The 16,906-nt window shown below is 39.6% G+C and overlaps 1 protein-coding gene across 1 annotated transcript in view; it reads right to left on the minus strand.

The window, feature by feature from the left end:
- Positions 1-1,769: 1,769 nt before the first annotated feature.
- Positions 1,770-16,906, minus strand: part of LOC118803163 (NACHT, LRR and PYD domains-containing protein 3-like) — a 51,477-nt gene continuing 36,340 nt past the window's right edge. Inside the window, exons 7-8 of the mRNA XM_036563685.1 lie at positions 4,771-4,817; positions 1,770-3,906 (exon numbers count right to left, since the gene is read on the minus strand). Coding sequence (XP_036419578.1) covers positions 3,362-3,906; positions 4,771-4,817 — 592 coding nt within the window. The 3' untranslated portion in view covers positions 1,770-3,361. The remainder of the gene's footprint in view (positions 3,907-4,770; positions 4,818-16,906) is intronic.

The raw sequence follows: 16,906 nt of genomic DNA on the forward strand, positions 1-16,906 counted from the left end.
CGATGCTGGTGGCTTTGCGGATGCAGCATGTGGTGTAGATGTCCATGATGGAGGGGAGAGAGACCCTGATGATCTTCTCAGCTGTCCTCACTATGCGCTGTAGGGTCTTGTGGTCAGAGGCAGTGCAGTTCCCAAACCAGGTGATGATGCAGCTGCTCAGGATGCTCTCCACAGTCCCCCTGTAGAACATGGTGAGGATGGGAGGGGGGAGATGAGTCTTCTTCAGTCTCCGTATGAAGTAGAGGCGCTGCTGGGCTCTCTTGGTTATGGAGTTGGTGTTGAGGGACCAGGTGAGGTTCTCTGTGATGTGGACACCGAGGAATGTGCTCCTGTTGATGTTAAGTGGGGGGTGGTCATCTCGCACTAGTAATAAAAAGTAGTAGTGAGTCAGTAATAAACAGCAGTAGTAAATCAATAATAAGCAGTAGCATTTAGTAAACAGCAGTAGCAGTTAGTCAGTAATAAGTATGTCAGTAATAAGCAGTAGTCAGTAAGAAGCAGTAGTAGTAAAGCAGTAATAAGCAGGAGTAATAAGTCAGTAATATGCAGTAGTAATAAGCCAGTAATAAACAGTTAAAATAGTTGTAAGTCGTTAATAAAAAGTAGCAAGACATTAATAAGCAGTAGTAGTAAGTCAGTAATAAGCAGTGGTACTAAATGAATAATAAGAAGTATTAATAAGTCAGTAATATGCAGTAGTAATAAGCCAGTAATCAACAGTCGTAGTAAGTCAATAAAAAAGTAGTCATTCACAAGCAGCAGTAATAAGTCATTAATAAGCAGTATTAGTAAGTCAATAATGAGCAGTAGTAGTAAATCAGTAATAAGCAGTAGTCATAAGTCAGTAATATGCAATAATAATAAGTCAATAATAAACAGTAGTAATTTGTCAGTAATAAGTCTATAATAAGCAGTGGTAGTAAGTCAATAATGAGCAGATTATCTGAATCTTTTGATGATATTTTGTACCATAGATGATGAAAAGCAGAAGTTCTTTGCTAGTTTATGTTGAGAATGTTATTCTTGAATTGTTGCACTATTTACTCGTGCAGTCTTTCACAGAGTGGTGAACCCCTCCTCACCTTCACTTCTGAAACACTCAGCCTCTCTGAGATGCTCTTTATACCCAATCATGTTACTGACTTTAAACTTTAAACACATGTAAAAAATAAATAAATAAATAAATAAAATAAAATGTCTCAGATTCAATAATAGATATATTAGTAAATATAGGGTTTAAATGATTTGCACATCATTCCATTTTGTTTTTATTCACATTTTGCACAGCATCCCAACTTTTTTGGAAACGGGGTTGTATTTGATTAAACACTATGTCCTGTATGAAATATGAGTTCACACTAATACTTTCATGTATCTACTGGATTATTATATATAGCCTGAAATCCTATGGGATTAAGGGAATTTTGTTTCAGAAGTATAATTTTTCACCATACATTGTTTTACAATTTACTTATTCCTTCAAGTTGAGCGAGTTGAAGTCACATACCTTTATGAAGTGTGTACAGAAGTCATATTTCATTGTAAGCATACGCTGTTAAGCATTTTTCTGACATGAAATTAATATAAACTTTTCAAAGATGTTATTTTACAATATAGTTTTAACAAAAAATATAAAAATACATCTTCCTAATACATAATTTTTCATAGCACAGTATATTGTAAGCATTACTTGAAGCTCATCACAAATTCATATAAAGTTTTCAATTATACTTCATTAAAGCACCGCAAAACACAGAAATAAACAATCCTTATAAATGCTTTGATGCTTTACTGTGAGATTGAGAATCCAGAGTCGTGGTCACAAAACAGACAGGGATCAAATCCAATAGGCAAAGCAAGTACAAACAGATGAAGATATCACAAGGCGAACAGTCCAAAAGGGAGAGGTAAAAAGGTGTAGTAGTGCAAACAATCCAAGGGGCAAAGCAAAAGGCAGAGTCGAGAGGACAAAAGGCAGGGGTCATACACAGAATGCAAACAATACATAGAACGCTCAGTAGGTCACAAATGGATACAATACCTTACAACTACCTAAGGCTAAAGCCTGGGCTTATACACTAAACTAAATAGGTCATGTGACCAACAACACTGGTGACAAACATTAGTACTCTGGAGATCTAGAGTGCTGATTGGAGTGCATGGTCATGTCATTAGTCAGGTGATCTCCCGGAGGATTCTGGGAGATGGAGTCCGTGTGAGTGTCTGATTGTGAAGGAAAGTCGAAAGTCATGTGATCTCCCAGAGGAGTCTGGGACTCAGTGGATGTGTGACATTTAGCACAAAATTAGCACAGTTCATTAGAAGTACAGTTTGTAATAGTTTATAAAAGCAATGTTTCAGCATGTTTTGCAAGCATACTTAGAGTAGTTTTATTGCTTTTTAATCATAAAAAACACATTTGCTAAGTATATATTTTTATGAAGTATATCACCAGAACCAAATTAGCAAAGCCGAATATTTTTTCAAAGTATACTAAAATACAGATTATGTAGATAAAAGAGTAAAAATAAAGTAAATATAAAGTGAAAAAATATGTTAAAATATTGATTTTTATACACTTTATATATTCACATCCTAGTACTGGTCGTATCACAAGATTGGGGGAGACCTAGCTAAATTTGGGAGAAAATTGGGAAAAAAATATATAATAAAATTTTATTTAGATTATCGATTTCTAAATGGCACAAAGAGAAAAAATTATGTGATGTTTCCACAGAGTATGTTTTATTATTCATTATCAGTATTTAAAACACATGCACAGACACTAAAACCCAGGGAACATAAATCCATGACTGCATGATGTTGGTGTTGTGGGCGTACAATCCAGGAGCAGGACCTGTAATAATTAACACGTCTGTGTGATTTTCACCATCAATTTTCCTCTTTTTCAGTAAACCGGTCAGACCTAATCTTGGGTAAGAGTCTCTGACCAGCAACCACTAAACCATGATCATCCTTCAGCTTTAGCTGGACTGAAGAACAGTCAGCAGTGGGAGGAAGACTTTAAGGGTTTAGATGAAGTGTATATACAAAGCATATCTGCAGTGTGAGGAGGACAGAGGATGGATGACTTTTGATGTTTCAGTGTTTAGAAACATGTATCCAACTGCCTATATTAATTTATTTTTTGAATTTTATCACTTGGTCAAAAATTACCCCCAGATTTTAGGGATGGAGGATGAGATAAGGATTATAAGAGTCCAAGTATACCTGTGATGTATATTACTAATGTTATAAAGTGAACCTAAATCTAATTATATAATTTATTTACAGAAAATCTACCATGTAGTACAGTAGTGTGTGTTTCTGGAGGTTTAGTTCTACTCCAGAATTCAGGAGGTTAGTCTATCTCACACAGTCTCACTGAGTCATAATTATAAACTCTAAGCCCAGTGTAGAGCGGCTCAGTGAATGTGGTGGTGAGTGTGTGTAGGTGGGTCAGTGTGTGTGTGTCAGGGCAGACGCTGTAGAAGGACAGAGTGCCGGACTCCCAGTCCAGATACACTCCTACTCTGGTAGAAGGGTTTGGGGGGTAAGGTATGGCAGTTAACTGATTATTGTGCCTGAGAGTGTAACGGTTATTAGAGTGGATGAAAGCCCAGGACTGATTACTACTTCCAAACTGACAGTCATTACTGCCTCCTTTCCTCCTGATTCCTCTGTAGGACACAGCTACAATACCCCCCCACCTCCGGCCCCACTCAGCCTCCCAGTAACAGCGTCCAGTCAGACTCTCCGCACTCAGAGCCTGCAGACAGTCCTCAAATCTGTCTGGATGATCTGGATACGACTGATCTTCTCCCTCATTCTTCACCTTTCTGTTCCCCTCAGACAGAGAGAGGAGTCTGTTCACTGTGTTTGGATCCAGAGTGAGACGAACAGCATCTGTACACACACACACACACACACACACACACACACACACACAGACACACACACACACACACACACACACACACACATACACACACACACACACACACAGACACACAGATACACACAGACACACACACACACACACACACACAGACACACAAACACACACACAGTTACACACACACACACAGACACACACACACACACACACACACACAGACACACAAACACACACAGTTACACACACACACAGACACACACACACACACACACACACACACACAGATACACACACACACACAGACACACACAGATACACACATACACACACAGATACGCATACACAGTTACACACACACACACAGACACACACACACACACAGTTACACACACACACACACAGATACACACACACACACAAGCACACAGATACACACACACACACACACAGATACACACACAGATACGCATACACAGTTACACAGACACACACACACACACACACACAAAGACACACACAGACACACACACGCACACACACACACACACAGACACACACACAGATTGGAAGATACACAAGCAGAATGTGTGTGTATGTGTGTGTGCGTCTGTGTGTGTCTGTGTGTGTCTTTGTGTGTGTGTGTGTGTGTGTGTCTGTGTAACTGTGTATGCGTATCTGTGTGTGTATCTGTGTGTGTGTGAATGTGTGTAAATGTGTTTGTGTGAATGTAACTGTGTGTGTTTGTGTGAGAATGTAACCGTGTGTGTGTGTGTGTGGTACTGTGTGTGTGTGTGTGTGTAACTGTGTGTGTGTGTGTGTGTGTGTGTGTGTGTGTGTGTGTGTGTGTGTGTGTGTGTGTGTGTGTATCTTACATTTCTTCAGTCCTGGTTTGATCCTGTTCTCCCCTCCATGATCCACCCTGAAAAACAAAGTCAGTAATAAGCAGTAATAGTGAGTCAGTAATAAGCAGTAATAGTGAGTCAGTAATAAGCAGTAATATTGAGTCAGTAATAAACAGCAGTAGAAGTAAGTCAGTAATAAGCAGCAATAGTGAGTCAGTAATAAGCAATAGTAGTAAGTTAGTAATAACCAGTAGTAGTGAGTCAGTAATAAGCAGTAATAGTGAGTCAGCAATAAACAGTAGTAGTAAGTCAGTAATAAGCAGTAATGGTGAGTCAGTAATAAGCAGTAATAGTGAGTCAGTAATAAGCAGTAATAGTGAGTCAGTAATAAGCAGTAATGGTGAGTCAGTAATAAGCAGTAATAGTGAATCAGTAATAAGCAGTAATAGTGAGTCAGTAATAAGCAGTAATAGTGAGTCAGTAATAAGCAGTAATAGTGAGTCAGTAATAAGCAGTATTAGTAAGTCAGTAATTAGCAGTAATAGGGAGTCAGTAATAAGCAGTAATAGTGAGTCAGTGATTCCCACCAGAAGTTAAAGAACTGAATGCTTTGCTGAACTAAATGTGTTCAGAGTCAGTGAGAACATTATTAGACTGAAGTTGGTCTTCACTTATTCTTTGAAGAGAAAAATAAAATAAAATAACACAACAGTATAAAATACAGTTAAATAGCGATGCACCAATATGGAATGTTCAAACATGAAAACTGATATTGTGTCTGTCACCAATGTAAACAACCAAAATGTACTTTTTACATTTGTTTTAACTGGAAACTGTAATGCTAGGCTAGCTACCTACCAGTGTGACACTGTTAACAGTTAGTAACCAAAACTAAATTTTTAGCAGCACAGAGAACTTATATTAGCCAGCAGATAGCAACAGTAAAATACAGCTGCAAGGTTCAGGAATATAGCTAACATTAGCAATAGCTTTAAGCTTTAAACAGTTCCTGCTTTGGCAGATGGAGCAGATCAGTATATCCACATCAGTGTGTAGGACAGACCCTTTGATGGCATGAAGCTTTTCTCTCTCCATGCTGAAAACAGGATGTGAGACTGTTTATTATTTTACAGTAATGTACTATTACTTTATTAGTACTTTATTTTACAGTAAGTAACCAGTATGTAATGGGTATTTATGTGCTGATGTGTATCATACAGGGCTGTTAGCAATCAGGACCGGAGTTGACAATTATGTACAGAACACTGAGACCTTTACAGAACACTGGATATATTTTTGATTTGTGCGTCAGTTCCCCATGAATAAAGTATGTCAGGTTAACACATTTTTCTTTCAGTTTACTCTTTTTTTGGCAAGAACTGAGTTGCTACACATTTGAAACCAGTAAACTCAGCATTATTTGTATTCAGTGTTGGTGAGATGTGAGTTTTCATCTGTTTGAGGGAATTTAAAAGCTCTGCTCAGAGGTGGGACTGTATCTCATGATCAGAGAGTGGGAGCGCAGTGGGAGTTTGGGAGAGCAGAGCTGCTCTGTGTGTCTAAGGAACCTCAGGTTAAACTGCAGCCTGTTTGACTAAATTACAGTCAGTGTTTCAAATTATCCATCATCATGTTGCCGTGTGCATTTAATATTGTGCTTTATCAAATTACTGAAAACAGCCACATATCTAATCAGTGCACAAGTGTTCACCATTACCACAATAAAGACTATCTGTACTTTCATTTATCTATATATTCTACCATGTTAGGATATCATAAGCATTTTACTGTTTACACTTCACCGTACGCTTTTGTCCATAAATCACTCATAGCATTAACAGGAACAGCACAGTCTACTGATAAAGCATTTATTGTAGATTTTAATATTCATTTTGATAAAGATTCCCTGAGAAAAGCATTTGTGTCCAACTTAGTACAAGGATGTTCACACATTTGGACCATTTCAGCGTTTGAAGTGGTCTCTGATCGCTGAGTCACTTTTTTCTGAGCATATGTGAACATTTCAAATGAACTCTGATGATTTTACCTTAGTCAATGGGTGAAGCTACAGATGATGCAACATAGAATTAAATCCCCTACCTGTGGTGAAATCACTGTAGCACACAGCCTGCAGTGGTATACTGCTTTTATAAATTGCCACCAAATAATATAAAGTTTAATGACATACAATATAATAAAACACAATGTTAAATAAAAATAAACAATTGAGATAAAAGATTCCATGAACAAAGCTACTTAATGGTCTGTACCAGCTTGGCGTTACTGGAGTATTTTACAGTTGGAGGAAAAACATCAGATTCAAAACATCAGATTCTCCACCATATTTAACAGTGGAGATAAAGTTCTTTTTGCATATATCCATCTTTATATACACCAGTCCCACCTTAGGTGTTTATAATAAACTTTATTTTTTATCTTCTGACCTAGAACCCAGTTCCATTCTAAGTTCCAGTAGCATCTAGTGTGTCTAGGTGGTTTCTTCCTTCTTGCTGCTTTATCCCTGGCTTCACACTTTCTTCCTGCTCTCTGCTACCTTTTAGTTTTCGTACTCTTTTCCTTAAATATTTCATCATTTCCTTAGTTCCTGGACACTTGTCTACCATCCATCAGAACTTCAGGACTATCAACCAGTGGACAAACAACGGACTAAGGTTTCTAGGGCTTATGATGGCAGGTTCCTCATGCAGCTCCAACTGCTACAGACGTAACAAACATAAAGGACCAGAGAAATGGATTCAGCATCATCCCACTTGCACTCAAAAGGCGAGTGTTAATGTCTTCCACACATTGGCTTGAAAAGTGAATGGTATTGCTGTTGCTGAAAAAGCTACCTTAGCTAGCGCTGCTGTATCCCGTGGAAAAGGAGCAATAATGCAGCTGCAAATGCTAAGGAATCGGGGGAGGGTATTCCCAGATGGAATGGAACAAAATCAGTGAAGTTGACTGTGAACAGGGACTCAAAGCGGACAAGCAAAGACACAAGGCCTAACAAGCAGCAGCTCTAGGCTGACAGCACCGCACTGAGCACTCTGATCATGGGTGATGACACTATCAGGAACATCAGCACCAAATCAGTGCTAACATGCTGTCTTGGAATTAAATGAGGAACTTCCCAACATGCTCTCCCTGCACTGGGCAATCAATTATTTAGCATGTAGGCAAAAATCCTAAAAAAGTGAGTTCACTGACCTGTTTAATATACCTGAGAAGTTAAAAGCTCAAAGGCTCCTCAATATGTGGCTGAGGAGAACCTGAATTAAGGACTTAATTATATTGATCATTTCATTCTATTCTGAGGGTGCAGAGAATTTTTAGGCTGGACGGTGTCCAGCTAAGCAGAACTGGAGTGACCGCATTAAAGGACAACCTTCACTTTGCTCTTTATTACTCATTACTCATCTACCTTTGAAATGATACTTTAAATCATAATAGAACTTGATTGTGTTCAGTTTTATGAATATGTGCTGACCTGATAAGAAAGGAGGAGGAGTAGCTGCTTTATTTAAAGATACATTCCAGTGCAAAGACTTGATCAAAGACTTGGTAACTTGATCTCTTTTTAATTGCTTTTCATATTTTCCTTCCCAAAATCTCATTTTAATCATTTAAATTTTATTGATGTGTTTGCTGAACTAGTGTCAGTTATCTCCATTGAGTACAACTTTATCATAACATAGATAATAAATCATATCATAGATAATAAAATGGACAATAATGTCAAATAACTTTTGGTAGCACTTTACAGGTCAGCAATACGTGGGTAATAATAAGGTAATATGAAACAATAGCTGTACTAGCCCAAAAATTACATGCTATTTTTTTTAGTTGTTACTAAATAATAGGTTGGTAAATATAGGAGTAACAAGTTGGTACTAAAATGGTAAAATAAAGGCAACAAGCTATAATAACCTAAAAATTACATGGTTAAGTTGTTAATATAAGTTGTTAATGAATAATGATATATTATGTTTATAATTGAAGCGCTAACAAGCTGTTAATAACATGGTAAAGTTATGGTAATAAGTTATTCTAACCTAAAAAAATAACATGCTAATTTTCTAAATGTTAATAGATAATGAGTTACTAGTTATATTAACATATAATTACCTGCTTATTACGTTCTTTAAAGTGCTACCTAATGTTTTGTACATGATGCTTTTGGTTTCTCGCAGCATGTGAAAGAGCCTGCAGACACTTGAGGCCACTTTGTGGATCTGATTATTTCTACAAGCCTTGACATTTAATCTGTTATGGTCAAAACCTGGTCCTTTCTGATCATTTCTGTGTCTCACTCACTGATCTGGACTTTCAAATAAGCTCCGTTCCTGTTAAGGAAAGGTATATAAATGAGAACATGAGTGTTCAGTTTGTACAGTTCATAGCTATGTCACCAACCATGAGTGCAGAGTCAGTTGATGTACTGCTAGATAATTTTAAGTTTCTAATGTCATAGATGTTGTTGCGAGAGAATTCAGGAAAGCTGAACGTAAGTGAAAATAAACTAAACTTGAAATTCACTATGACCTCTATTAACAAAGTCTGTAGTTTTAACTGAGTTATGTAGCGCTAGACAGTTTCACTTCTTCACCACCTTCACTCTATTTGTCAAGGCTAACAACCTTACAATCCCCCAGAACTTCTTTCCACAGAGACTTGTAATGAATTTGCTCACTCTTTTAGTGAAAAAAATCAAACATATCAACAAAAATCAGTCAAATAATGAAAGTATGCCATTTCTACAATGGCCTAGACCTTTTTGGAACAATTTTCTTAATTGGTTCTGGTCTTATTTAGAAGGCCACAGTTACTTTGTCAACACTGGCAGTTATGGATGTGATAGGGAGGCTCTGACATGCGGAATCCCCCAGGGACACAGGTAAGACTGTGGTTTTGCGAGTGTGTACTCTATAGAGCGTAGGTGGTGATTTTGTAACTCTGTAAGACTGATCTCAGCTTGTCTGATTTCCTAAATTTTTTTTATCAAGGCACTTTATATCACCAAAAAGAAAAAACAAGTTCTAACTAGTTCTGTTTGAGCTGTAATTGCTCTGCTTGATTTTACTTGCTTTCTTTTACAGCCAATGAAACCTAAATGTAACCCATTATAGAACTATTTCCGCTCTTGGCATCTTCAGGTATGATACTCTACACCCAGTATAAAACATGCTAATATATTTTTCTAAAACATATGAATGCCTGCCACCGCCACTAGGAGCTGTGTGCTTTGATCCTTTTAGAGTTTAAGACGTTTGTAGCGTGCAGTGGTTTCTTTCAGCAGTTTCAAACTTTAATCTAAGGCCTTCTTTGTTGTAGTACCACTGCACCCTATCTCCCCCCCATGTTGAGTGTTTTTATTGACTCAAGTCAGGTCATATTGCTTCTGATTGTCCTGTGCAAACAGAGAAAACAAGCTGGTGCAGGTGAGGTTCAGAAAGAGGTGCACTGTAAAAATTATGCAAATTTTTATTAAAAAGTATATAACCTGGTTAACTTATGAACAGGCAGAACTTTCCTTTTGTGGGTCATATGCATTGTGCCAGGGCACTGACACATTGTACATGAAGGCACCTTTACATGACATTGCTTTACTGTCAGATTTGACTACTGCTATGGGGAAGTGGAAGTATGTTCAGCTTTACCGGTTAAAGGGCTGCATCTCACTTTAGAGAATGTCATAGCAGGAGGCAAAAGTGTTCTGTGCTAAAAGTGCTGGATAAGCCAAGTCATGTGTTGAGTTTAATGGGCTGGGTGAACAATGCAGCTCTAATGAAAAATGTCCTGTGTGTGTTCTTACTCAAATATACATTATCTAATGTGTTCTTGGTGAATACTTGGTCAGTTTCCAGTTAGGTTGACCCAAATCAACAAGAATTCCAGTGTTTAGCTGTAAGTGAATTCACAGTGTGCCATGAACATTTGATAAAGCTCAGCAAACTAATTTCAGCTGAGAAGTATTTGTTTTTAGTGTTTTTTGCAATGGCTTTGTAAAACATAGCTGTATGCAGTTCAGGCAGAGTGGCACCACACCTCCAAAAGTGGTGGGGCAAAATATATTGTTTCAAAAACAGTTGGCTGAGTGACACAATGCAGTTAGGCCACTGACTAAAACTACCTTTCATGTCATGCTAATGATTTGTCCTTATAAATCATTTCAGCGTTTGTTGATGGATTTTTACTGTTCTGAAATTATTTCTACTAAGGTGAGTAAAGGAATATTACATTTTAGCCATTAGTATTTAGATACCAAGTCCTTTTTTGTGTATGCTCAGTATGTTTTGATGATGGCAATACCTGTACTGCTTTGTGATTGGTTACATCTCTGACTTTGGAGCTTTGTATTTTAGATTAAAAAGATTCCCAAAAAGAGAAGAACAGAGCTGCACAGTCTTCAGTTCGTGTGCTGATAAATGCTGGATGTAGTAGAAGTTCCACTGCAGTACAGTACTTAAGTAGATTTTCATCCTGCTTCTTTTTTGTATTTCTACTCAAGATGTTTTGGGGAAGGTACTTATTTTATGAAAGTATCAGAACTTTTATAGCTTCAGTAAGTGCAGCCTTAGATAACAGTATTTGTTATACTCTGAAGAACATCAGACAGTTTTCACGCCCAGTTTATTTTCTAAAGACGCACCATGTCACACATCAACTCATGTCACTAGAAAACTCGGACTTCAGTTCCCAGAACCCTCAGGAGGATCACGTGACAACGCAACTTCCCTCCAACTCGGAAAACTCAACAGACTGCATTACCCACAATACAATGAGGAATCACATGACCTCCGAGGAGATTCCGCGCTCCTATCAGAGGTCGCGCTCACCTAAGTACTAAATGTTTGCACCTGTGTTTTGAAGCACATGACTCAGTCAGACTAGCATTTAAGCCCGGGCTTTAGTTTAGTTTGTTGGGAGGTATTGTTTCTCTACGAGCATACTGAGCGTTTTTTCCCAAGTGTTATTTGATGTACGTTGTTTGACCTTTATTTCGTTCTTTGACTTTGCCTTTTGCCTTTCCCTTTTGTACTTTTGCCTCTCTCTCCTGATCAGTGTTTTTGGACCTTTGCCTGTTTTTTGACTTTGTTTTTGCCTTGCCCCTTTTTGGACTTTGTCTGCTCGGTGATATGATCACCACCTTAGTTATAGTTTATCTTCTGGATTTGACCCACGCCTGCCTTCTGACCTTGCCTCTGCCTAGCCCGATTAAAGAACCTTTTGTCCTTTTAATCCGCGAGTGTCTGGTTTGTGACGAATCCTTACAGAATACCTCACCTAACATGCAGACGGCAGAACAAGAAGCCTTTCATAAGGCTCTCACAGAGCAAGGACAACTTCTGGGTCATCATCAGCAAGTACTATCTGGAGTAACACACTCCTTGGAGTCACTCGCTCAACAGCAGGCTGAACAACAGACTCAGTTGGCTCAGCTGGTCACCAGTGTAAAGGATTTAATGGGACAGTTACAGCATATGACCCTCACAGACCCAGTGGTAAGCCCAGTTCCCTCTCCAGCGATTGTGGAAAACTCAGGGGCATGTTTTCCTGTTAGTAAGCCTGATAAGTATGAAAGTGATTCTGATAAATTTCGGGTTTTTTTGCTACAGTGCTCTATGTTTTTTGAAAATTTCCCTCGTAGCTCAGATCAAGCACGAATTTCATTTGTGGTATCTCGCTTAGCGGGTAAGGCACTGGAATGGGCTACTGCCAGTTGGACTGATATTCATCGTCTGTCGTATGCTCAGTTCGTTACACAATTCAAAACGGTGTTCGACCATCCCTATGAAGGTTAGTGGAGAACACTTGTGCAAGCTACGTCAAGGAAATCGCTCAGTGGTTGATTACTCGCTAGAATTTAGAACTCTTGCTGCCAGTAGCAGCTGGAATGAGGCTGCACTTCTGGTTATATTTCGTCAAGGGCTAAATCCAGAGATTCTCAATGAACTGGCCAGTAAAGATGACAATTTAACACTTGATCAGCTCATCACGTTAGCGATTAAATTAGATCATTTATTACATCACCGTTCACGACCCAGACCCAGTAGAGAATACAAAAGAGCTCTCCCGCGAGGAAAAACTCCTTCTGACAACAACGATTCCTCTGAACCCATGCAATGTGACTCCTCACGGTTATCACAGGAAGAAAGGCAAGGCAGGACATCGGCTTCATGAATGCCGAGCACGGCCACAAAAACCGAATGCACCGACCCCTGGACAGCACGTGGAGTGAACTGTGTGTGGTGAGTGTGCCCACAAAGGGGTTGGTCTCTAAATCAGTATTGTTGCCTGTGATTCTGTACTGCCAACCCAATTCTCTTGTCCTTTCAGCACTGATCGACTCGGGGGCCGAAGGAAACTTTATCCACGCGAGACTGGTAGAACAACTGCAGATCCCAGTGGAGCCTCTCGAATCGAAACTGAAAGTAGTGGCCCTGGATAGCGGACCGGTCGTCGTGGGTAATATCTCCAAGATCACAACGCCGGTGGAGCTACAGACAAGTGCACTCTACAAAGAGACTCTTTCGCTCCTCGTCTTAGAACAATCTGAATTCAGTATCGTTCTAGGACTCTCTTGGTTAGAGAAGCACAACCCTATAATCTCCTGGCCCAAACATACCATTACCAAATGGTCTGATTTTTGTGTAGAAACCTGCCTCGCCCCTCCTGCCCTATCCCTGTTATCTACATCTGTAGAAAGCCCTCACGCAGAAACTGACTTTGTGATTCCCCCTGACTATATCAACCTTAAAGAGGTTTTCAGTAAGAAAAACGCCACCAAGCTACCACCTCATCGCCCATATGACTGTGCGATAGATCTAGTAGAAAACCCTGTATTTCCCAAGTCTAGAGTATACCCACTCACACAGGAAGAACAAAAAGCCCTTGATGTTTACATTCAAGAGGCCCTAGATCAGGGATTCATCAGACCTTCTACGTCCCCTATAGCGTCTAGTTTTTTCTTCATAAAGAAGAAGGATGGAGGATTGCGTCCATGTATTGATTACCGGTTCCTTTAATCAAATTTCTAAATCATATCCATATCCCCTTCCACTAGTACCCGTGGCAGTAGAACAGCTAAAAGGCGCTAAGTTTTTCACTAAATTAGATCTCCGTAGTACTTATAACTTGGTTAGAGTGAGGGAAGGAGATGAGTGGAAGACAGCATTTTTGACCACCAGGGGGCACTATGAGTACCTGGTGATGCCCTTCTGGCTCTCTATCGCCCCCTCTGTGTTCCAAGCTTTCATTAATGACACACTCAGAGACATGTTAGGACAAAATGTGATGGCATACTTGGACGATATCCTGGTTTACTCTCCTGACTTTGAGACCCATGTGAAACATGTTCGTTTAGTTCTACAAATGCTGCTAGACAACAATCTGTTTTTAAAAGCCGAAAAGTGTGAATTCCATCTACAGTCCGTATCCTTTTTGGGATACATAATAAGCCATCAGGGAGTCATCATGGATGACCAGAAAGTCAACGCCGTAACTCAATGGCCTACCCCTAGTTCTGTCAAAGAACTCCAGAGATTTTGGGGTTTTGCAAACTTTTATAGACGTTTTATCAGGAACTTTAGTAGCATTGCCGCTCCTCTGACATCCCTGCTTAAAGGTAACCCCAAGAAGATAAAATGGACCGAAGTAGCAGAACAGGCATTCCAGGCTCTCAAAGTAGCTTTCACAACTGCACCCATCCTGAAACACCCTGATCCAGAACAGCCTTTTGTGGTAGAAGTAGATGCCTCCGAAACCGGAGTTGGGGCAGTTCTATCACAGAGAACTGGAGTTCCACCTAAACTACATCCTGTTGCTTTTTATTCTCATAAGTTGTCTCCGGCAGAAAAGAATTACGGGATAGGTGATCGTGAGCTATTAGCAGTTAAGTTAGCCCTTGAAGAGTGGCGGCATTGGCTGGAAGGTGCCAACCACCCCTTTACAGTCCTTACCGACCAGAAAAACCTTGAATATCTTCGTACTGTGCAGCGAATTAATGCACGACAGGCCCGGTAGTTCCTTTTTTTTGCGAGGTTCCGTTTTAATATAACCTATAGACCAGGCTCCCGAAATACGAAGACAGACGCTTTGTCTCGAATCAACGAAGGAGAAAAGGGCGTGGCCGATGCTAAAACTCCTAAACCCATGCTGCCCCCCAACGTAACCATCTCTTCCGTACGATGGCAGATAGATGAAGACATCGAAAAGGCCCTTAGTAACCGAGCTATACCCAGTCAATGTCCACCGGACAAAATGTATGTCCCGCAAGCATTTCGCACCCAGCTTATTACTTGGGCACATTCCTCCCTCACCGCCGGGCATCCGGGAGAGACACGCACTCATAAATTGTTAGCCCAGCGTTATTGGTGGGAGTCTATGATGAAAGACATTCATTTCTTTGTTTCGTCATGTTCAACGTGTTCGCAGTGTAAAACCCCAAAGACTCTCCCAGGGAACATAACAGGGAAGTTAATGCCCTTGCCAGTACCCAACAGGCCTTGGTCCCACATAGCAGTAGATTTCGTTACAGATTTACCTGAATCACAGGGATTTACGACCATATTGACAGTGGTGGATAGGTTTTCCCGGGCTGTGAGGTTTATACCTTTCGCAGCACTACCTAGTGCCTTTCAGACTGCTCAAGCTTTATTCCAACATGTGTTTCGCATTTTGGTATTCCTGAAGATATCCTCTTGGACAGAGGCCCGCAGTTCACGTCCCAATTGTGGGCAGCTTTCTTTCAGCACCTCGGAGTTTCTGTCAGCCTGTCATCTGGTTATCATCCCCAGACGAATGGACAATGTGAACACGTGAACCAGGAACTGGGAAAATTTCTAAGGATATATTGTCACGACAATCCCTCTGATTGGGTGAAATATCTGCTATGGGCAGAACTTGCACAGAACTCACTGTTAAGCTCCACTACCGGTTTGACTCCTTTCCAGTGTGGTCAAGTTAAATAAAAATAGTAAATATAATACATTTAAATAAAGTTATCTTAACTCAGAATATGCTGAAAACAGTCTTATTCAAAATGACTGAGTTACTATCTCAACATTCATTTTTATTTTCAATTTTTCAGATTAAGTTACTACAACTTTCTGTAGTATTTAAGTTGTGTTAACATAATTCTTTCATTAAGATGTGCAGTAAGTTTTACAGTGTGGGGGCTCATGTTCAGTAAACTGGGAGTGTTGGTGCTGTCGTCCCGCTGCTCTCACTCACTCACTCAGGTTTGTTGATGGTGGAGTGGAGGGGCTGAAACTCTACCTGTCTTCTTACAGCTCTTTAAAAAGTCTTATTGTCATATATTATAAATATTAAGCATTAAAGGTAATTAAGTAGTAAACGTTTAAATTGAAGGGCTCTTAATTACAACATAAACATTAATTTAATTAATTCATTCATCTATTCTTTTTCTTCTTTATCCCAAAATAAGCTCATTAGAGTTGCATTTCTGACATAAAACAAAACCTCACACGGCCATTAGACTGACATGCTACACTGACCTGCTGGGACAGTTTATTACAGTAGCTGTTTCTGTCTGAACTAAAGGAAACTTAAAATGATGGTTCCTCGAACTGACCTCTGCACTGGACAAAATATTTAGCACTAACCTTTATACACAAACAGTACAAACTGTCTTATGAGCTATGTCTTAGCCATAATACATGTATGTCCCCTCGCTATTCTACAAAGCGCACAATAAACCCATTTACCGCCCTACAATTGGGAGAAAACCTCCCAGAACTAACAACCCTAGTCTCCACTCCATCAGACCCAATGGAGCTAGATGTATTAACTGACTATTTAAAAAATACCTTCCGATCTACTTTAGAAAATGTGGCGCCACTTAAATTCAAAAGGATAAGACAGAAAAAGCTCGCCCCATGGTACAATGATAAAACCCGTACCTTAAAACAAACAGTACGGAAACTAGAGCGGAAATGGTGATCAACCAAGCTAGAAGTGTTCCACTTTGCCTGGAAGGAAAGCCTTATAGAGTATAGAAATGCTCTCACTAAAGCTCGCTCAGCATATCTGGCCTCGCTGATCGAGAATAATAAACATAATCCTAGAGTACTGTTTAGTGTGATTTCCAGAATTACAAAAAATCAGGCAGGTATTGAACCACAAATTCCGGCAACTCTCACCA

This window comes from Colossoma macropomum, unplaced genomic scaffold (genome assembly GCF_904425465.1).
Source record: "Colossoma macropomum unplaced genomic scaffold, Colossoma_macropomum, whole genome shotgun sequence".
NCBI lineage: Eukaryota > Metazoa > Chordata > Actinopteri > Characiformes > Serrasalmidae > Colossoma > Colossoma macropomum.